Source organism: Anabrus simplex, chromosome 12 (genome assembly GCF_040414725.1).
Source record: "Anabrus simplex isolate iqAnaSimp1 chromosome 12, ASM4041472v1, whole genome shotgun sequence".
Lineage (NCBI taxonomy): Eukaryota > Metazoa > Arthropoda > Insecta > Orthoptera > Tettigoniidae > Anabrus > Anabrus simplex.
In genome coordinates, this window is record NC_090276.1 from 79,229,407 (window position 1) to 79,251,823 (window position 22,417).

General features: G+C 39.8%; 1 protein-coding gene across 1 annotated transcript in view; it reads left to right on the forward strand.

Annotated features, from left to right (window-relative positions):
• Window positions 1-1,149: 1,149 nt before the first annotated feature.
• LOC136884333 (RNA-binding protein 5) overlaps window positions 1,150-22,417 on the forward strand; it is a 162,386-nt gene continuing 141,118 nt past the window's right edge. The window contains exons 1-4 of the mRNA XM_067156432.2: window positions 1,150-1,282; window positions 5,676-5,745; window positions 20,645-20,732; window positions 20,808-21,212. Coding sequence (XP_067012533.2) covers window positions 5,679-5,745; window positions 20,645-20,732; window positions 20,808-21,212 — 560 coding nt within the window. The 5' untranslated portion in view covers window positions 1,150-1,282; window positions 5,676-5,678. The remainder of the gene's footprint in view (window positions 1,283-5,675; window positions 5,746-20,644; window positions 20,733-20,807; window positions 21,213-22,417) is intronic.

Genomic DNA, 22,417 nt, shown 5'->3' on the forward strand with positions numbered 1-22,417 from the left:
AGCCAAAAACGACACAAACTTTACCACACGTGGGTCAATGCTTGTCTCAGTGTAATTCTAAAAAATCTTTTTTGCCCGCAGATGAAATCCAAGAACAAAATTTCACACTACATCAGCTGATCGGTATCACTACTACACTCCATCTTCGAGGCCAAACCGCTAGGTGCGTTGGTAATCAACGTCTTGCGATATCTCGCAAAGTGTCTCGTATTATCGATAGTACATTTGACCTAACCTGAAATGTAAATGACAGATTCTTAAGTATCTAAGCCTACTTCTATTTTGTCTACTTTGAGAAATATACTGGAAAATTCACTGATATATCTGGATCGTCAGTGTTCCAGATGTTCTTTGGATACATTTCATGAAGAAGGTTTACTGTATCATGCTTAGGAAAAACGAACACTGAAGTCTATCCTTCTTGGTTTGAATTATAGTTGCTGGAGCAAAAAGTGATCTCAGCAATGCATTGGCACCTGAATTATGCCTAGTTTTAGTTGTGGCTGTTATCCGTGTGAAAATAAACTGACACAACCAGTCTGTTCTTTTAAACACTGACAATTGAAAAATAACAATGCAGAAAGGCTTTAGAAGCGGTGCGGATTATTATGCCATTCTAAAGATGAGAAAACTCACATTTCCCGTAAATTAATTCCGTTCCAGAATGCCGAATAGCGTATAGGTTAAGTTCTTAAGCTCTAACACAAAAAGTATCTACAACATACTCCGATTTTAAAACAGTGCCGTTATTCAATGCACAACACATAATATAACGACACACTGATATACTGTACCACATTGGACTTGATTAATACTTTCACACAAATCATAGGTTTGATTTCAAGCGATGTTATCAGATCTCTTGTATCACGGCATGGCCGGACTTTACTAGTGTAGTCTGGTCATGATCACGGTCTTTAATGAAGTCCACCGCCTTCTGAATCACGGTCTCAATCCCATATAGAGATTGGCAAGGCAGTGATATTGCCAAGCTTCGTCCCCTGGTGTGTAAAGTGAGCAGCACAGAACACGGTGAGCAGAAGAGTTGGTTTTCTTGGGATGAATCTCCTAAGAATAAAGGACGATGTGATATTGATTCGTTCGACTGTTTAGCGTTGCTCCTTGTTTTTCTCTTTGACCTTTGTGCTGAACCTATCGCCATTGTACATTCATGCCGTTGTCAAGAGCGGTTTATGTGCCAAAATTAATATTTTGTTGTGTGGTGAAAACATAATATCAAGCAGTTAACACACAATCGTCTTTTGGTCTGTACTTTGACGTGGTAAGCTAATTTTTTGATCGATAAGAAAACCGCATTATGTGAACGTTTGGTATTGATTTGTTCTCTCCTAGTACAGTAGGCCATTCCAGTGACCCGTTGGTGATACTTGAATGCTGCTAATGATTATTATTGGAAATTAGCTGTCGTGGTATGGCGTGCGTTCCTCAATATACTTATCATCATTCTAGCTTGGTTTGTATCTTCAGTAATCTCTTGTATTATTATTTTTACTGATGATATCTTTGTCGATATCGACCAGTTGCCTGGGCGTGCTCTCGTATCTTGTAGACGGATGCTTCGCCTGTATGTGAGAGGTCTTTTTGTTAGACTATGTTGTGATTGTCTTTTGGGCCTCATGAATGATCGCATTTGAATGGAATGCTGGGGTGATATGGGACACTATTCATTTGAAGTTATCGTATCGTTTAATAGGACTAATTTTTGTACGACACGTAAAACCGTCAGTTCAGCTAAAATTTTTCTGTACAATCGTCTTCAAAATTTACTGCTAGTTGTCTGTGCTTGGATTTTCCGTTCAGACTGGTTTTAAGTGTAAAGTTCAGGGTAATTAGCCTCTCTTACTCACGCTATTTTAAATTTTGATTGCTTTTGAGTTATACATCACAGGGGTAAGTCTGAAAGTGTCGTTGAACCAATTCAGTTTTCAATTTTGAAATCCTTTATTTCGAGTCTTTTGTTAGTATATCTTTTATGTTGATATCGGAAGACTTAGTTGAGTCCTTAACTATGTATGTCCTATTGGTATATGTGATTTTCTTGTCTACTAGTCGGAGGTTGGAGAGGACTATGAAGAGTGAGAGATACTGAGTTGTGTAAACCAGCGTTCTTGTCAGAACTGTGAAGGTTGCTTCAGGTCAATATATTAAAGTTCATTTTGATTATTTGCGATAGCTGAGAATAAGTTAAAGGTTTTATGTTGTTAAAACTTAAGTGGTGTTCACGCAACATTAGTACCGTGGTTACCACTTGCATCGCCAGCATCTATGCGCAGTATGACTGTCCTATGTTTCTCGCAGATGACTCTCAGGTGACGTGTTTGAGCGAAGCACAACTCAGCTTAAGAACTAGACCATCAGTGAGCAAAGGGGTTCTGGGGGCGTAAGCTCCCAGGTTAGAGCTGCGAAGCGGCCTTAGGCCTCTAGTTATTTGAGGAAACACCATTGGTCTGCACTGGTTAGGGTAGGGCCTGGACAAGACCATTGGTCTGGATAGGTTAGGGTAGGGTCTGGACAAAACCAGTGATATGAGGACAAGCAAAGGGGGTCTGAAACACCATCGGTCTGCACTGGTTAGGGTAGGGCCTGGACAAGAGCAGGCTTTTTTTACTTTGTGGGTTGGCAACACCATGTGCTTCTAATCACTAATGGGAATGTCGTAACAACACATTTTACGACATCTAATAGCAATCACAAGATATTAGAATCATTCCGTATTGATGGTTTTCACTTAACAAAAGTGAAAAAATGAGTGTATCCTCCTAGTTCAATACATCATTAGACAGAGTAATCAAATTTAAACATGTTTCGGCTCGTTTCAGCCATCTTCATGGAAAGGAGGGGGGAGGGTTTGAAGTAATTTATATAATACAAGCTAAAAATGCCTAAAAACAATGAAGGAACAAATGAAAAGACAAAATTAGCCGAGCTGTGAAGTGGTCAAGAGAACCCTAACATCCCCTGGCATTGTGATAAAATGAGTAAAATGGTTAAAGGTAAGGTTACGGGTGCAACCCATGACAATTTGGGTTACGGTACACAAGCCGGCTATCGCCAGTTCACTCGTAGGCGCCGACATATGCTGTTAAATATGTCCATTAGGGTACAAGGAAGGAGTAGAGGTGCGAAAATACTAGGTTTTTGTATTATTACCTGCCATATAGAACACTGAAGAAGACACTATATAGGACTGGTAGAGCACATGGCGACCATGTTTACTTGGTGACGGAAGGGTGATGACGTCATACCTGACGTCATAGGGTGTAAGAGAGAGACAGGGAATTAATATCCGAAAACTAAGTCCGAATTTTTGCTACTGCGCATGCGCCGCCAATTTAATTATTTAGCATTTCACCGTGGCCAAGAAAAATGATCGTGACGTCATAATTATGACGTCATGCCACCCTGTTCCTCTATAGATAACTCATGTGGTACACCTGGTAATGGCGACGGGAGCTGTGACGTCACACAGGGCCGCCAACCCCTCCGCGCGTAACGAAGGGGGCGTAACACCAGCTGTCCCGATGTGTGTGGGTGCATCGAAATATGTACATATCCATGGCACATGAAGGAATATGGCAGAAAATGCATAATCATGGCGTATACAACGTGTGAATAGTTTAGGTACAACTATTCGGGAATGCATACCTATTATATACATTTACTTTAAGTAAAACTATACATTCCCTAGCCCAACGTACATAACAGTATAAGGAAGTGGAAATAATGCAAATCCTACTTGGAAGTCCTTGTAGAGGTGAGATGTGGGCCTAAAACTATTCGGGAAACAATAATCATATGATGTCCGTTCGTCGCCAATCAACAGGTAAGTAGTGCTGTTAGGATTAGAAGGTGAGTACGCTGCTTATATTATATTATGTGAACGTCGTGCATTCTGCTTCAATGCTCTTGAAACAGGCAGCCGTTCCATACGTCGTCACAGCATGTCCTCTATCGCCAAGTGGTTAGGTTCCTGAGGTTGGTACGTCTCTGACGATATGTAGATCGAAGGTGGAGGGGTGGTGATTCGCGGGAGCTCCAGTCGCCATTACCACGTGGTCGTGAAACCTGTGCCGGTACTGTCAATGCACGTTTCGGATATTTATTTCCTTAATGGCTCGTATATACACATTGTGCGATATAGTGTACTTAACCCCGGAACGACTGATTCGTACATTCCGTGGCGGTTTATGTGTGTTGTAGGTGTGTTATTGTGTCGAAACATGCGATGGAACGAACCTCGTGAGTGCTGTTATATTAACGTATGCTAGCTGGCTTCGTAGACGATGGCCGGCCGTACCTGCAATGGATACCAAAAGGACCGTCTGTATTAATCGGTGAGTACCGTTAGAACACACTACTTCCTATTGGTACTGTGTGCATGTGCCATGTACTGTAGCGGGGTCGAAGCCGCGGAGCGGCCCTAGGCCTACATCTCTCCTCGAAAGGGAATTCCACGTACAATGTACATTCGTTTCACGTCCATATAATGTTATGCCCATTGGGCTGCGGAAGGTACAGTTTTGCCCGGAAGTAAATGTATATCATAGGTATGCCGGCAGGTTGCATGGCGTTTATGCAGGCTATTTGCATGGTGTTCCCTTCCTTATACTGTTTCGAAGCGGCGGGGCGGCCCTAGGCCTACATTCCTGCTCTACAAGGAATTCCACGTACAATGTATATTCGTTTCACGTCCGTATAATGTTATATACCGGGTGGGCTGCGGAAGGTAAAGTTTGTCCTAGAGGTGAATGTATATCATAGGTATGCCGGCTGTTTGCGTTGTGTTTACGCCGGCTATTTGCATTGTGTTCCCGTCCTTATACTGTTATAAACGTTCGGATGCGGAATGTACAGTTTTACCCAGTACCTTTGTATCATAGGTGTGCATTCTGTGATTTGCTGTGCTCATTTTCTGCTGTAACCCATGGGATGCTTAGTTTTGTTTGTATGTACATTTAAATGTCAGATGTTGCCTCGTGACGTCATAGTTTCATCATGGCTGACCTTCCAGAGGTTGACGGGATGAACTATGACGTCATCAACATGGTTACCCTGGCAAGAGAGCCGTAGCGCTTGGCACATATTGGCATTTAATAATTACGTACAAATTGCACAAACTCTTAATTTTCGCATCTAAGTTCCTTTTTTGGACATAGTAGAATTCGCCCTTTAGGTTAAAAAATTTCTGAGACCCGATCTGGAGATAGCCGGCTTGTGTACCGGACCCACAATTTGAAACTGGAGGGTTTTGTTATTCTCAGTTAGGTGGCAGCTTTGTGGAAACAGATGATGGAAGCTTTATCAAATGGAATAGAAAACTAGTCTTCACGACAGCTGACTCAGCCAGCCAATAGCAAGATATAAAATGGTTGTAAATCTGAGATTTTCTTGTTTTAATTCTTCTATTTAAATATTTTTTGGGGTGGGTTCGTTGATACCTGGCAAGCATAAAGGAAGGATCTTTCCTCTGTGCTGCTTCAGGTGTAGTTTTACATAATTTTTGTGTGCTTTTCACCCACAAAGGATCTACATAAGCGCTACCTTGATATTGCCAGTTTGAGACTTATAGTGTTAGAATATTTCTAAATAGGAACGAGTCTGGAATGTAAGATATTAGCTGAGTGATATATGTTCACTGTTTGTTCCTTTTTCAGAACATGGAGACTGCCAGGTACCCTGGACATGGCAGACACATGCCTCTGGATAGGAGAGAAATGCCGGGAGGTATGTCACATTTGTTACTTAATTTTTATTTATAAATTATTGATTTTAATTCATATTTTAAGGGATATGTTTTAGTTTCCCTGTTCATCTGTTGCTACTAACCAGGCATTGCATGTTTTAAGATATGATCACACTTGGCCATGCCAGGAACCACTGTTTACATCCAGTGCTTTGTCATAAGCTTGGCAAGGATATAAAATTCTTCCTCAGCCAAGACCGGTAGGATGCATAGAGCATAACTTATGTCTTCTTCCTCGTTACCTTACTGCCTCACTCGACTATCAACTTGATTCAACACACGAAGGTTTGTATAATTAATGATCTGTGCACGTCTTGGCCAATGACAAAGCCCATTGGTCTTAACACATCAGAGCCTCTTGTGTCAGTCCATTGGCCTTCAGCGAAGAAGTTTTTGTTCTTTGGTAGTTAATAATGAAATCTATCTGTGACAAATTTTGGGAGGTTTTTTAAAAATAGTTGAAGCCATTTCTTTCTACTTTCAACTTCGTTAATTTATAACCCTGACATTTTTCAGTCTGTCACAATGGTCTTTTTCAGATATAACCTAACCTAATTTTATCCTGAATTAGTTTCAACAGACTGGAAAACCTTACAGGTGTAGAATTTTGTTGCAGGTGTAGCGCCTCGATTCAAAACCCACTGTCGGAAGCCCTGAAGGTATTTGGTAGCACCCTACCCTAGGCACTCCAGTATATAACACACAACTTCGCAAAGAAATATAAATGAATTGTACCTTAAAATCCTTTTAGAAGAGAGATGTGTTCATTACGAATGCCAGGGACCCACCAACCCGCCCAAACAACAAAAGTTTTCACGTGCCATCGACCATTAGCCGGCCAGCTACGAGCACGGCCATTGGCCGACATGACATCGTTCCCATAATTCGTAACTCGTTGGTTCCGTTACCAACCCGCGCGGAATAAAAACACAGCAAGAAACACGCCAAGAAAAATATGTAATTTAGTAGCTGTAACCTATCTTTCCAAATCGAGGCCAAGCTCCGTCATGAGAACAGGGCCCCCCTTTGGGGGCCACATTCCCTTCGAGAGGCGCTTAACTATCGCCGCGGCGCATACTGCCCGCACAGCAAGAAAAAAGTAATTTAGTGGTTGTAACTTAATAACAAATTTTGCAACAGTCCGCTGGACATTTCCTTAACAGTGGCAACAGTTCGCAGATCATAAAGGACGCTCCTATCGGCAATCCCGTGAGCTAAAAATAAAATAGCATCACCGGCCGTCGAGGTTCCGTGTACAGAAAGCGAAGTGAGTGGAGTGCCTACACTAGGGCTATGCCAGGTATTTTTCGTGGTTTCCCATTTTCACATCAGGCAAATGCTGGTGTTGTGCCTTAAGACCACAGCCACATCCTTCTACTCCTAGCCCTTTTCTATCCCATTGTCACTATAAGAACTATTTAGCATCCTACATACAGACCTATCTCTGTCGGTACCGGGCGAGTTGGCCGTGCGCGTAGAGGCGCGCGGCTGTGAGCTTGCATCCCGGAGATAGTAGGTTCGAATCCCACTATCGGCAGCCCTGAAGATGGTTTTCCGTGGTTTCCCATTTTCACACCAGGCAAATAATAATAATAATAATCGTATGGCCTCAGCTACCGTGTGCAGACATTTCAATTTGACGCCATCTGGCTGTCTGCTCGTCAATTTCGACGTTCCGTTTTACTCTAGGCCCCCACTAGATGGCAGGCCGAGTAAACCGAAACTCTCTTGGGCGTCTATGGCTGAGATTTAATGAATTTTGTCGGGTAAACACCAAATGTGTCACCAGAGATCTTTTACATGCCGACATCGTACGACATGGAGTGTCGAATGGACTTTTTTCCGCCCTTCAAAAATCCGACTACCTCTGCCGGGTTTGAACCCGCTATGTTGGAATCAGGAGGCCGACACTACCGCTGATCCACAGAGGCAGCTTACCAGGCAAATGCTGGGGCTGTACCTTAATTAAGGCCACGGCCGCTTCCTTCCAACTCCTAGGCCTTTCCTATCCCATCGTCGCCATAAGACCTATCTGTGTCGGTGCGACGTAAAGCCCCTAGCAAAAAAAGATATATATATATCTGTCGGTGTGATATAAAGCCAAATGAAAAAAAATTAAATGTATGGCCTCAGCTACCGTGTGCTGGTATTTTTAATTTGAAGCTATCTGGCTGCCTGCTAGTCAGTTTCAACATTCTGTTTTACTCTAGGCCTGTTAGATGGCAGAGTAAACCAAATCTCTCTTGGGCGTCTATGGTTGAGTTTTAATTAATTTTGTCGGGTGAATGCTAAATGTGTCATCGAAGATCTTTTGTGCCGACATCGTACAGCGTGGAGTGTTTTTCAAACTCGGACTACCTCTGCCGGGTTTGAACCCGCTATCCTGGGATTCAGAGGCTGACACTTAACACTGACCCGTACAATCACAAGAGTTGCAGGGTAACTTGAGTGTCATATTACAAGCTCACATAATGAGCAAAGATTCAAGGTTTCAAAGTGTTCCTTCCACCAGATTTTTAGATGTGTTGCATGTATTTTTAGCTATTTCACCAATTATGATTTTAATGTAATGGCTGAGGATGATCTCACAATGAAGGTCGAAACTAGTCCCGGTGAATGTTCTATGAAAATATAGTTGCATCATTTTTATTTATGTATTGAGAAGATGGTTCTAGTCCTACCGCATTGTATGTACTGGGTGTGCACCTGCTACATCTTGCCCGTCTATTCCCATTCACAGGCAACATGTTGCTTCAGGTGCAGCAGGCCAGCTGATATGATCTTGGTTATTGTGGTCGCTACCTTGCTTTGAAGTTTTGAAGTATGGTCAATGTTCTGGGGGGAAAAAAGGTAGAAGAGTACACAAAACTGAATCCTCGGACAAAGATTCTATCCCGTAAATGCATACCTGCCAACTTTCCTGATTCAGGCGGGAGACTCCCGATTTTCGACAGTTTTTCCTGCCTCCCGAATATTCTATCTTTTCTCCCGATTTTTTGGTGAACTTCAAACATTTGTTTTCAAATCCCTCCATTTCAGCTTTTTTACGTCAGTGGCCGGAAGTCCTTCGCTCAATGGCCGCTTTCAAACGAAATATCGAAGTTTATTAATGCGAGAAATGTGCGCGAATGTGCGATGTTTATTGAAACCTGTATATCGCGACGCGCATATCGATTGTCAATCTCTCGTTCTCGCGTGCTGTGTTCGTTCACGTCAGTCTAGTCGATTCCATCCTCTTTGGTCGATTCTAGAGACTAGTCGCTTTCTTAGTAATATAGTGACATAATTTCAATGATAACGACGGGTGACTTTTCTAGAGATTTTAGAAGCCATTTGGAGACAATTCTGACTAATTTTAATTTATCTCAATATAAATAAAATGTTTTGTCTGTACATTGCTCAGAATTTAAAAAGAATGATATTTCTGTACCGGTCGTGGCCATATTAACAAGGAGAAATAAGTTTTAATTTTCCGTAATGTCTGTCTTCTGTCTGTCTGTACGTGCGCAGGCTCATCACGAGAAAACGGCTGAAGAGAATTTAATGAAAATCGGTATATAACGTCGGGGAATAAGTTGCTACAATCTAGGCCATAAATAATGTTATTCGCGCTGAGTGAAATGGTAGTTTAGGGGAAGGCCTAAAATTTAATTCTCAAATATTTGTGTTATTATTGGCCCTAATGATAAATACTACATAACTAAAGTTATATATTATTAAATTTTTTATCATTTATGCCTTATACATTTTTACCGTACCGGCTGTGATAACAGATATATTCATGAATTTAGATTATTATTATTATTATTATTATTATTATTATTATTATTATTATTTTTTGCTAAGTCCATATCAGCGCCGATGTATGAGAAAATGGGTGAACAGAATTGTATGTAAAGTCAGGGAATAAGGAACTACAGTCTATGCTATAAATAATTTTATTCACTCTGTTCGAAATGGTAGTTTAGGGGAAGGTGCCCAAAAAAAATGTTTAATTACCTATCTTAGTGGTCATATTGAAAAATACTACATAACAAAAGTTACAGAGAATGCAATTTCCGATTATTTGTCTTATTCAGTTTTGCAAGAGACACTTCTCATGATTGATTCGTATAACTTGCACTTCTCAGGGACATTTTTTGCCCCTTGTTAAGGGCATCATCAACCTTTAGGTAACCTTAAGTTCATATGTCTGAAACATTATCTATTCATACATGGATTAATGTGTAACATACTTTTCATTGTAATCCATATATGAATAGATAATGTTTCAGACATTTGACCTTAAGGTTACCTACAGACTGATGATGCCGTTAACAGGAGGCGACCGGGCGAGTTGGCCGTGCGTGTAGAGGCGCGCGGCTGTGAGCTTGCATCCGGGAGATAGTAGGTTCGAATCCCACTATCGGCAGCCCTGAAGATGGTTTTCCGTGTTTTCCCATTTTCACACCAGGCAAATGCTGGGGCTGTACCTTAATTAAGGCCACGGCCGCTTCCTTCCAACTCCTAGGCCTTTCCTATCCCATCGTCGCCATAAGACCTATCTGTGTCGGTGCGACATAAAGCCCGTAGCAAGAAGAAACAAGGGGCGAAACATGTCCCTGAGAAGTGTATATTGTATTATGTAGATTTCATCCACGTAGCACGTGGCTTGTGTTGAATAGGTGGTAATAATAGAATAAATTATTTTTGTGATAATTTGCTCATTCAGTTTTACTGTTCTGACTACAATAATATTGGTGGTGATGGTGATTAAATTTTGAAGATTATAATAATGAAGAAAGTCATGAAGGAACGATTGCTTAAATAATACCACAAGAGGGAGTCATGAAAGAAAGGACGACTCACTTTACATTAGATGCTCTAATATCACAGATTCAGAAGAAAACTAAATGTGAAGGCCTCCAATATAGAAAGCTCATAAAATTGATCAACAATAGCATTACATTGACCATTGTTTGTTGTGATGTGCTTTGTATATTCTGCCATTTATCTACAATAGACGGGATTACTGCTGGGTTTCAAGTATAACAGCCTGCCTGAATACTGGCGGGAAGAAGCTGGGGAGTGGGGAGTTAGATCTCTCTTCTTTAGCATGCCATTCTTCTGGTTCATAAATTTTCTGATACTACTGGTACGTTACACACTGGATCATCATAGTATTCCAGCTATTCGATCCCTACTCGGAGGTAGTGATTTGAATGAGCAGTGTGCACACTTAAACAGAATAATTACACAAGAGTGTTTGCGGCTGTCTGCAGCCTGGTCATTCTAGCTCTGAAACTTTGAACTGTTAGATTGACACCGTAGTACCTTTCGCTAAAAGTGAGAAAATGTGCTGTTTTCATTTTATCGAATATTTCGTATGAAATCATTGCTTTTAAACACGACATTCATACTGGCGTCGTTGTAATGAGATGTTGACTTCAGTTGGGAAAACTGTAAGGACAGTCTTCCTGAAAATTCCGTAGTGAAGCACGGCTACATCAGCTAGTTATTTGATCCAAATAGCATTGCGTTTCGCATAATTGCGCGGGTGCTTGATGCAATATATTAATCTATGCATTTGCTAAGTAATGGCATCTAAGTGCATGACTGATGCACACATCTGGAGAATGAGTTCATACTATTTTCGGTAGGCTTATCAAAGACCGATCATCCCACTCACGCACTTCCTGTGAGGGAATAGAGATGTGTAATTTTTAGCCTTGTAGCCTCGTATAGCAACAGTCGGGCTTTGAGACAATAAGTGTTGTAAATATATCGTAGTACTGTTGCGCAAGACATGTAGAATAAGCAATTTTGACCAATTGTATCTCCTGATTTATCCTGATTTTTCCTGATTTTTAAATCAAAATCTCCTGATTTTTGGTTTTGTAAAGTTGGCAGGTATGTAAATGGATCTTGGTAACTAAAACACGCCTGAGTTGAACCAGATTTGGAGAGGTGTTCGAGATGACAAATACATATAGTTTTGTCCAGCGTTTTACATGCTCTTTTATAAAAATGTTCAGAAAAGGCTCTAGCACCACATGACTGTTAAGACTCCTGTGTAAAAGTTCAAACAGAAAGGTGGATGCACATATAACAAGTTACCACTGATATGAAGGCCAAAATCTGCTTAAATGGTGGCAGTCAGAACTAATTCTGATTTCTTTTGAAATTGTAAGTTTAGCTTTAGAAATAGACATATATACTGTATATATATTTACAATTTGCTTTGTCACACCGACACAGATAGTTCTTATGGTGACGATGGGGTGGGAAAGGCCGTGGCTTTAGTTAGGGTAGATTTTCCTGGTGTGGAAATGGGAAACCACAGAAAACCATCTTCAGGATTGCCCAACAATGGGGTTCGATCCTATCACCTCCCGGATGAGAGCTGTCAGCTGCGCACCCCTAACCGCACGGCCAATTCGCCTGCTTAATTTATTTTACACCAATGATTTAATAACACAGGAACATCAGTATTCCAAGTTGGGGGACTTGGTTCGCAAAAACCAACCACTGATGCTTCATCTGTGCAAGTTTTCACCTAGAAGGGGACATCACTTTTCCTAATGATTGCTAGAACAATATCACCGAAAGCAAAGAATAGTTCTGAATAGTTCTGGTTTGCTTTTGTTTATTAAAATGACATTTTTCACCTTTGGATTCAAAGGTTATGTTCTTCAATGTTAATCAATCTGCTTTGTTCCTCCTGACATATACACAATGGACGAGTAGCTAGAAATATATAATGCGACCGTAATTTCCAAATACTTGTTATATTACATTAATAAGCATTATTTCATTTCTTACAAATGTTTGAAATTTAATAATCACTTAATATTCCTGATGCAAAAAGCATTGTCGCTCCTTGTCCTAACAGTTTCCACTGAAATCGTGCAAACGCGTCGAAAAAAATAGTCTGAATTCAGAATGTATTGCCGTGCATGACCAGCCCGCTAGTGCTTGCTGCACTACAACCAGACATAACGTCAGGGGCCACACTGTAGTTGTTCACCAAGTGATCGTGAGACTGCTTGAAGTCGTACCTGAGAGGATGGAAAGTACACGGTTTTCCCATGCTTGGCTCAAAACAATGCACTTCTGTCTGCTCCTTTTCATCAAATATGGTTTGTTATTACATTACATATCTTTGAGATGATATAAAACTTTCAGAGCCTCTGTGACACTGGCGGCAGCACGTCGGCCTCTCACCACTGGGTTCTGTGGTTCAAATCCCGGTCACTCCATGCGAGATTTGTGCTGGACAAAGCGGAGGCGGGACAGGTTTTTCTTCGGTTACTCTGGTTTTCCCTGCCATCTTTCATTCCAGCAACACTCTCCGATATCATTTCATTTCATCTGTCAGTCATTAGTCATTGCTCCAGAGGAGTGCGACAGGCCTCGGCAGCCGGTAAAATTCCCATCCTCTCTGTAAGTTGGGGGCTTCATTCATTCCATCCCTGACCGGGTCACTGACTGGAAAACAGGTTTTCATTTTCATAAAACTTTCATGGCATCAGTAAATATTGAACATGCAATGTTGGATGAGACAATCTTGCTTTTAATAGCAGATCCAGGCAGTGCTATGATCCGTTTCTCACACTCGGACAATTCCTGATAGGAAGCTTACTCACTACAGTCCCGGAATAGATTGTGTGGGGCAACATTTACAGCAGATGCTGCAGAAAATGGAAGAATATCTCGACAGCCTTCAGCAGAGGTGTAAGGAAAGGCAGCAAGGAAGGTGCTGCAGTGGAACTGATCAAGGACAATTCTCCACCATTATTGTGTCAAATGGGCATTCAGGCTACGAGTTGTGACCATAAAGTACTCTACCGTATTGGACAAGAGACACATGAATAGACTGTCCACTTCAGAATATGTGCATTGTCGCATCAGATTTGAGGGGTTAAGCCTGATGTACTATACATTGTACAGTTTCTTTATAGTGGATGTGTTCACTATTTTGGTGTTGTAGTTTTATGTTGTAATTAAGGTTTTCTTAATTATAACAAGTTTTATTCACTATTGTCAGTACGTCAGTATTATTGTTTTTAGAGTTCAATTTGACAGAATCCTCGTGATATGTCAAGGTAGGCAGAATGTCTAATTAGAATTGTGTTTTTCACCCGTTTTGTTTTCGTAACCTACAGAGTAGTAATTGCCCTCCTTCATGACATTTAGTGAAAACAGGGGATTTCTGCATATTTCTTTGCATTTTTTTTTTTCCCAGGGTTAGGATTTGTAGGGGCTCCCTGAAACAGACCCCCTGTGGGTGGGGCGGTAGAATAACACCCACCTGTCGTAAGAGGCGACTAAAAGGGGCCCAGAGGCTCTGAACTTTGGAGCGTGGGATGGCGAACACACGGCTTTTAGCTGAGTCCTGGCATTGCTTCCACGTACTTGTGCCAGGCTCCTCACTTTCATCTATCCTGTCTGACCTGACTTGGTCAACTCTTGTTCTTTTCCACCCCGACGGTATTATGTATGGAGGCCTAGGGAGTCTTTAATTTTCATACTCTTCGCAGCCCTTGTCTTCCTTTGGCCGATACCTTCATTTTCCGAAGTGTCGGACCCCTTCCATTTTTTTCTCTCTGATTAGTGTTATGTAGAGGATGGTTGCCTAGTTGTACTTCGTCTTAAAACAATCACTACCATCTGAAACAGATGTGTGATATGTTGCAATGGATGTAAATTTCCAGGGCTGTTTTTTCCTTTTTGTGACCTTTATCCTTTTTTGGACTACTCTGCCCTTAATCCCATTTTCTAATATTTTCTGCTACTTTTCTATATATTTTCACAGCAGATATTATGATTGAATTAACTTTACAAAACTGACAATATAATTATTAAATGAATGTCGTAATGGTCCACCTTTCAATACTATAATATACAATATTCTAAATTACATTGCCTAGGGACTAGTTTCGGCCAGGGCTGGCCACCTTCAGCCTTATTGTAAAACATCCAGTACATGTACACAATTGACATAAAACAAATGAAACAAATATATACAAATTGACATTAAAAACTGGGATGAAATTGAGTAAATTAGAAATAACTAGGTTCTAAATTCTTGCATCTTGAGTGTGCTCATCATCAAGACCCTTTCATGTATTAATATTCATAGAACTGTTAGTTCTAACACTGCTAATCATTACCAATTCAATTGTAAACGGGAACTGGTAAATGTTGATCCCGTAGTCAATCCCCAAATCTACTTCAGTGGTGTTAGCCGTATGCATGTCATTGCAAGTCATTGGACGCCGCTGTAAATAACCAGCAGCTGACACAGAACAGGGGAGAGAGGTAGGGCAAGGCGAAAGGTCGTGAAGGAGAGGGGAAGGGGGAATTAAGGTGGGTCTGAAGGATGTGGGAAAAAGGATGGCTGCTGAGGAAAGGTGCTGTGAATATTATAAAAAAACTGAATTATGACTTGTTGGTTTGACGTTACTAAAAATGGAAATTAGAAGGTCAAAAAGGATATTTGGTTGTTCTGAAATTTCATTAAGATTATGATTTGGGTTGAAATATTGATCTCATTGTATGAAGCAGCTTTTGTTAATGTTTGTTGATGATTTTGAGAATTTCCATATCTTGTTTTATGTCTGTGAATTTGTGATATAGTCATGCATATGCTGTCCTACAGCTAAAAATTGTATTTCAGGGCATTGATGTGTTCCGAGTACCTTATATTAAAATTCCTCCCGGTCTGTCCGACGTAAGAAGAATTACAACCGTTGCGGATGATCCTGTATACTCCTGATTTTGAATAACTATTGAACTTGTTTATGGATGTGGCATAATGTAAAACTTGTGCGTTCCTATTGTTTGTTTTGAAAACCTGTTTTTACATTGTGCTTTTTAAAGATGTTGGTGACTTTGTAGATTTGTTTGTTGAAGGTAAAGCTAGAAAGGGAGGAGTTGTTTTTCTTATCTTTCTTCAAGGTGGTAGAAGGGTGGTATTTATATTTATTGATTATTTTTTCTATAAAGAAACTGGTTACGTTGCGCATTCCTACCTACAAAATGTCACTGTAAAATTTGTCACAAATGGAACATAATCTGCGGTAAAGGCTCCGGTAAAGAAGTAGAGGACAGGAAATATTAATAATATTGCATTGAAAATTACTCACAGGTGTTCAGGACTCCATTTTGAATATTATTAGGTCCCGAAATGTTGCATTATTAATGATTTTGTGGGTAATATTGGTAATAATTGCACATAAGAAGTAGGAGCATGTTTTCATGATAGCCATCTTTGTTTCCAGAGATGTTATGGTATAGACTGGTTACTTTGACTTTACAGCAATGCAAGGAACTTCAGATAGGTGAGGAAAGCATGGAAGTTACAATGCAAAGATGTTTTTCTCATGACAGAGCTTGGCCTGGATTTTGCAAAGATAGGTTCCAGCTACTAAATTATTTTTTTCTTGCCGTGCGGGCAGTATGCGCCGCGGCGATAGTTAAGAGCCTCTCGAAGGGAGTGTGGCCCCCTTGTTCTCATGACAGAGCTTGGCTTGGATTTTGCAAAGATAGGTTCCAGCTACTAAATTTAATTTTTTCTTGCCGTGCGGGCAGTATGCACCGCGGCGATAGTTAAGAGCCTCCCGAAGGGAGAGTGGCCCCCGAATGGGGCCACTGTTCTCATGACAGAGCTTGGTCTGGATTTTGCAAAGATAGGTTACAGCTACTAAATTATATTTTTTCTTGCCATGCGGGCAGTATGCGCCGCGGCGATAGTTAAGAGCCTCTCGAAGAGAGTGTGGAACGGGGCCACTGTTCTAATTACAGAGCTTGGCCTGAATTTGCAAAGATAAGTTACAGCTACTAAATTAGAGGAGTTGTAACATCAATGCTTTGCATTGTAACTTCCGTGCTTTCCTCACCTATCTGAATTTCCTTGCTTTGCTGTAAAGTCAAAGTAACCAGTCTATACCATAACATCTCGGGAAACAAAGATGGCTGTCATAAATATATCCTCCTACTTCTTGTGTGCAATTATTACCAATATTATGCACAAAATCACTAATAATGCAACATATCGGGACGTAATAATATTCAAAATGGAGTCTTAAACACATGAGTAATTTTCAATGCATTATTATTATTTCCTGTCCCCTACTTCATTACCACTGCCACGGTAAATTAAGAAATTCTGACCTTATTAGAGAAACGTGAATACATATTTAAGGCCTGTAGACATCCTTTGTTGTATTCCGCTGCTGGTGCCGTCTTTTGTTAATTTCTTGAGGTCCAGGGCTAGCACCGAGGAATGGGAGTGCTATGTCTGTGGATTCTCATTATCTTTGTCCATATGACTAAAGCAGCCAGTTCAAACAGCAAATTGGTCAACAGCATTCACGATGTTATTTCGTTCTTCAGTGAGGCAAATGACCATGTGTTAGTGATGTGGCTGGAATTCTACGGAAAAACAACTAAGGATGACAACTTGGTGCTGCACATTACAAAGAAATATCGTAAGTACCACAAAAATGATTTTTGTTAAAAGGAAAATAGCATCATCCCTGGACCAATAAATCACTAGTCCACAGAATTCTTCTTGTGTACATTGGCCATAGCTTTTTGTCACCTAATTAAATCTTGCAGGAAATGATGCCATTGACAACTGAAGCAATGAAACGAAAGCAAAGAACTTCAGTGAACACAGACATCACACACAAAGTTGTTGAAAGTGTAAGACAAACAAAAGACATACGTGTCTTACTGTGAGCGTAGCACCAAAAGTACTTGTAAAGTAGTAAGGTAGGTATACATAATATTCTCTAAAAATAAAATATTTCTTAATTTACTTCAGATTTTAGACTTCAACTGTGTAAAAGCGATTATTATGTTCCATTTGTGACACATTTTACAGTGACATTTCGTAGATAGGAATGCGCGACGTACCCAAGAAACTGTTATATCCATTGGATTTAACTATGTTACGAATAGTGTTCAACTCATTTTTGAGGTCTCTTTTAGACATTGGAACACTGAAGGCACGGTATATCATGCTGTTCTATGCTGCTAGTTTGTGAATTTGGGGTAGTAAAGAATCTTGATGGATTGTAGTGACTGTTTGGGTGGGTTTTCTGAAAATCTTATATCTTAGGTAGCTTGGGTGCCTGATAATAGTTAGGTCTAAAAAAATTATTTTCCATTCTAGTTCGGATTCAAGTGTGAATTTTATGTGTGGGTCAATGTTATTTAGATTGATGAGGGTGGTAGCTGCGTTTGTAATGCTCTCATCCATAATTAGTATGGTGTCATCTACAAATCTTGCCCAGAAAAAGATGTTGTTAAAGTTATTATCAATTTTGGTGTGTTCCGAAACATCCAAGTAAATCTCAGCTAAGATACCCGAGGCCGCGATCCCATAGCCAGTCCTTCTTGTTGGTAAATAACATTATCGAAAATGAAATAGTTATTGCTTATAAGTAATTTAAGCATAGACACGAAATCCTGAATTTCTAGTATACTTAGGCCGCTGTATATGCTTATATTGTTTTGAATGATAGGGGTATATTTTTGAGATTTGTATGCTAGGATACATGTTTACAATATCGAATGAGTGGAGAGAATGATTAGATTGAATGTCAACATTTTTAAATTTATCGATCAGTTCTTTAGTGTTTTTGACGGATTTGTTCGACAAGAAATGATAGTTTCTTCTTAACCCCTCAGTGCTGACCTCTATACGTGGTATAGATCCATACAGGGACTCGCATTTACGGCTATAGCGCGAAGAGTTTTGGAGTTATGGATATGCAAATTGTTTTGTTTCCAAGAAGACATTTGCGGGTTTATAAGTGTTGTAAATAAGAATTTAAAATTGTTAAAATGTAGTTGTTTTTGCAAGGACAAATATTTGTCAAGTAAGTCTGAGCACTAATCTCTGCTTTCTAAAAACTCTGTTTGCTTCATTCTTTCCCACAGAATAAAATAAAGAAATGATGATCTGAGAAGTTTGTCTTTTCACGTGATATTCTTTGCTCTAATTTTACATTAAGAGTGCGGTTTATTTATTATATTCGTCTTTATTTCTCAGCTTGTAATATTTTCGTAACTCTCCACGAGCACTCTGTGTAGGCATCAGTTAGTGTTGCTTTCTGTCATACGATACGAGAACCAGTTGTTCGTGGTATATATCTCGTTAGAAAGACGATGTTTTGACCTTTTATCTGAAATGTGCATCGAGTTGGTTTGTTTCATAATAAATGTTATTCCTCTCATGCAGTTTCGTACTGCTGCTTTGGGTCTCGCTTCTGCTTCATCTGTCCGTGTGACGTCCGGCGCTCAATGGCTAGCTCCAGCCGTGGTTTGACTGACTGTAACGTGCTTAAAATTTTGTATATTTCAGATGAAAGTTTAGTCGGAAGTAGTAGTGACAGTATTAGCAGCAGTGATAATGAAATAGATGTGGCTACGGCAGATGCAGTGGTAAATGATGAGAGGGACGATGAGGAGGAACCAGTACTTGGAAATTTCGTGTATGAGACTATGGATAATTATAAAGTTCATAGGGAAGTTTTCAACAGTGAATTCTGATTCCTAAATTCTCAAAATAATATTCAGACAAGTCACAGAGACAAACATTGTGCGGTTATCTTATTGGGTTCAGCTGATGGAAGGTTTATTTACAAAATACGCTCACTCGGGCGAGGAACAAAATATTCAAGGCCGGCACGCATCAGATAATACAGTTCCAAGGTTGCAGGAAAGACATTTTATCAGGAAATTAGCACCCAAGAGTGAGAAATGCAAACCTCAGAGATGTTGTATCGTGTGTTCAAAACCTGGCGAAAAGGTGATGTCGGTGTACTGCTGCCAGGAGCGTGACTTGGGTCTCTGTCTCAGAAGAGTGCTTCGAACGCTATCACACGAGACTAAATTACTAAGGAAATGTGAAACGATTATGTAGTAATCTGCATGTATATAGTTCTATCATAAGGAATTCCAAATTTCGTGAATATCGGGCTACTTTTATACTTGTAGTAACGCTTTATGTCAGTCAATGTATTTCAGTCGTACGTAGTTGAAATCTTATCCTGCTGCGGGTTAGGAAGCTCTTTAAATGGCTGTGATGCTGAGGGGTTAAAAACCTTTGAATGAGTTGTGATGCTTTGTATAATGGACTCTATCTATAGTTAATGAGTAAACTTTTTCAAGATAAAAATATTGTGTATTTGTATTGAATAGGTGGACACAATATTTTTAATCTTGAAAGAGTTTACTTATTGTATCCTCAATACGGAACAAAATGAGATTAGTTACTTGTAACTATTGTTAATGATCGGGCGAATGGAGACCCAGGCAATATTATTGCATCCAAGGAATGATAAGGTGATGAGTTAATGCTATTATCCTTTAGGTTATTCTTGTCCAGATGTAAGTTGCATTCTTTATGATGCAACGCATGGATGACACATTGTTATTAAAACATAGTTGAAAAAATTCACATCAGAGGGCAGAATCAGGTAGAATATGCTGCTAGAAAAAGAAATACACCTTTGGGACAGGCAACTGAGAAAAAAAAAAAGATAATAATAATAATAATAATTAGAATCAACAGATATAGCAGTGTTCCATGCCAAGCAAGCGACTTGTAGCTGCGGATCTTGCCGCATCGCCCACCGAATGGGTTAAAAGCTATTGAGATGAAACTTGGTAATCGTGATAGTAATGATGGTGGCTGAAAGTAATTGAAACTGAATTGTTTTTTAAAACTTGGTGATTTGTACAGTGGCCTGGTTCCTAGATTTTTTCTTCGAGTTATTGAGCCCTGCTTTGTGCCAATGGTACTGTCCTATGTGTTTTGTGATATGTTGATGTAGTAATGGAGGGTGTGGAAGGTATTACAACACATTAATTTTGTAATGTCCTCAGGCTATAACGGGATGATGCGTGAGAGTGACCGAGAGTCCGAGTACTATCACATGGCGGAGTACAGTGCTAGACAAGCGGAACGTGATTGGTAAGTCTTTGTCTCTACTATGGCTGACTGATGTTAGATATTATGTCAACCTAATTAATTTCTGTTGTGATCTAGGGAAGGCAGAGTGGCCAGAGACCGCATGAAGCATGCCCGCGGTCAGGAGTATCGGGCTGAAATGGAGGATGAGAGATATTATGACGATGGGCGAGGATATCCTGCCATCTATGATAGGAGATATAGTGCTGATGACAGAGATGAGTGGGATAGAAGAGCGTATTACAGGGATAGGTCTCGTGATAGAGATTCTAGAGAGTCTTCCCGGCGACGTGATTATCGCGACAGTAGACGGTCCCGAGAGAGAGTGGACGATGGGAAGGATGGGCGCCCTCCGAGGAGGAAGTCCAGTAGAGACAGAGACAGACGGGAACCAAAAAGTTATGACAAGGATTACGATAGGATGGATCACAGAGAACGGAGGCGGAGAGATGATTGGTCACCGGACCTGGACTATGACATTCAGTAAGTACTGCTATGACAAAATAATTCAATTGTTGTTTTCACTTATTCACATTATTTGTTAGATTAATTTTTATTATTATTTAATTTACTGTTTGAAATCGATAGATTAACAAAATTAGTAATTTTGAACCTCTTAAGATACTTGGTTGTTTAAGAGCACCTGGACATGAAAAGACATCAAAAATTAATATTTTGGTTCTCACTTCTTCGAGGAGGTTGTCCTGAATGCAGAACTATGTGTATGTTCCTGTTGTAGAAGTGCATTTTAAATGGTAGTTTCTCCAGAACCATTAGAGTTGGTACAAAGAAACTTGGTATAATTTTAAAATTGCTTGGAAGCTTCAAGGAAAACTTTCAAAAATAGTGTTGTTAGTGCGGTTTCTAAATTTCCAGGGAAAAATTAAAAATATTCTTTTTCAGAGCCAATTTTAGGATATATTTTGTTTTTGGTACCAGTGGTATTCACTTTCACAGAAGGAATTATGACTTGTACCTACAGTTTAATGAATGATTTGTCACTGTGCACATGGTATTGCTTGATTTCTTCACAGGTACACTTTCCTTATAGACGGTTAAATTTGTTTTGGGTATCCACTTAATTTGTATTTACATGGAAGATAAATTATTATATTTTGATACAGTAGAAGTCCATTATAACAAATATTCATACTGGTTAAAAGTCATACCTGATTTTTCGTAAAAGTTGGCAAGAAAAAACACACATTAAAAGCAATACAAAACGGCAGTTGGTTAGTTCAAAATAGAAGGTTTCGCAGATTTCCATACTATGTCTTGTCATTTTTCTAATTCTGAACTTGCATGTTCAGTTTTATTCTTTAAAAGCATTGTAACTTAGTAGTCACTCCACAGGCTTCTGGGGAAACGTTTCAGTTTTCTTACTCAAACAGCATCATCTAACCCACCTTAACCATTCATGTTTCAGAAAAACCTATTTCAAGCCCCAGTAGTGTAGTAATAACCTCTTCACTATAAATTTACTTGGGAACAGGCTTCCTGAAATAAAAGACCTGAGAATATACAGTATAGCCCTGATTTTGTGTGACCTTTATTTAGCGTAAACCCGCATTTAACGGAGGAAATTTCAAGTCCCGAAAATTATTGCAAAGAGCAATACAATTTTATATTCGATTTAACGTAATTCACTGTGGGCAAATCCCGCATTTAACGTTAAGGGAATGTTAAAA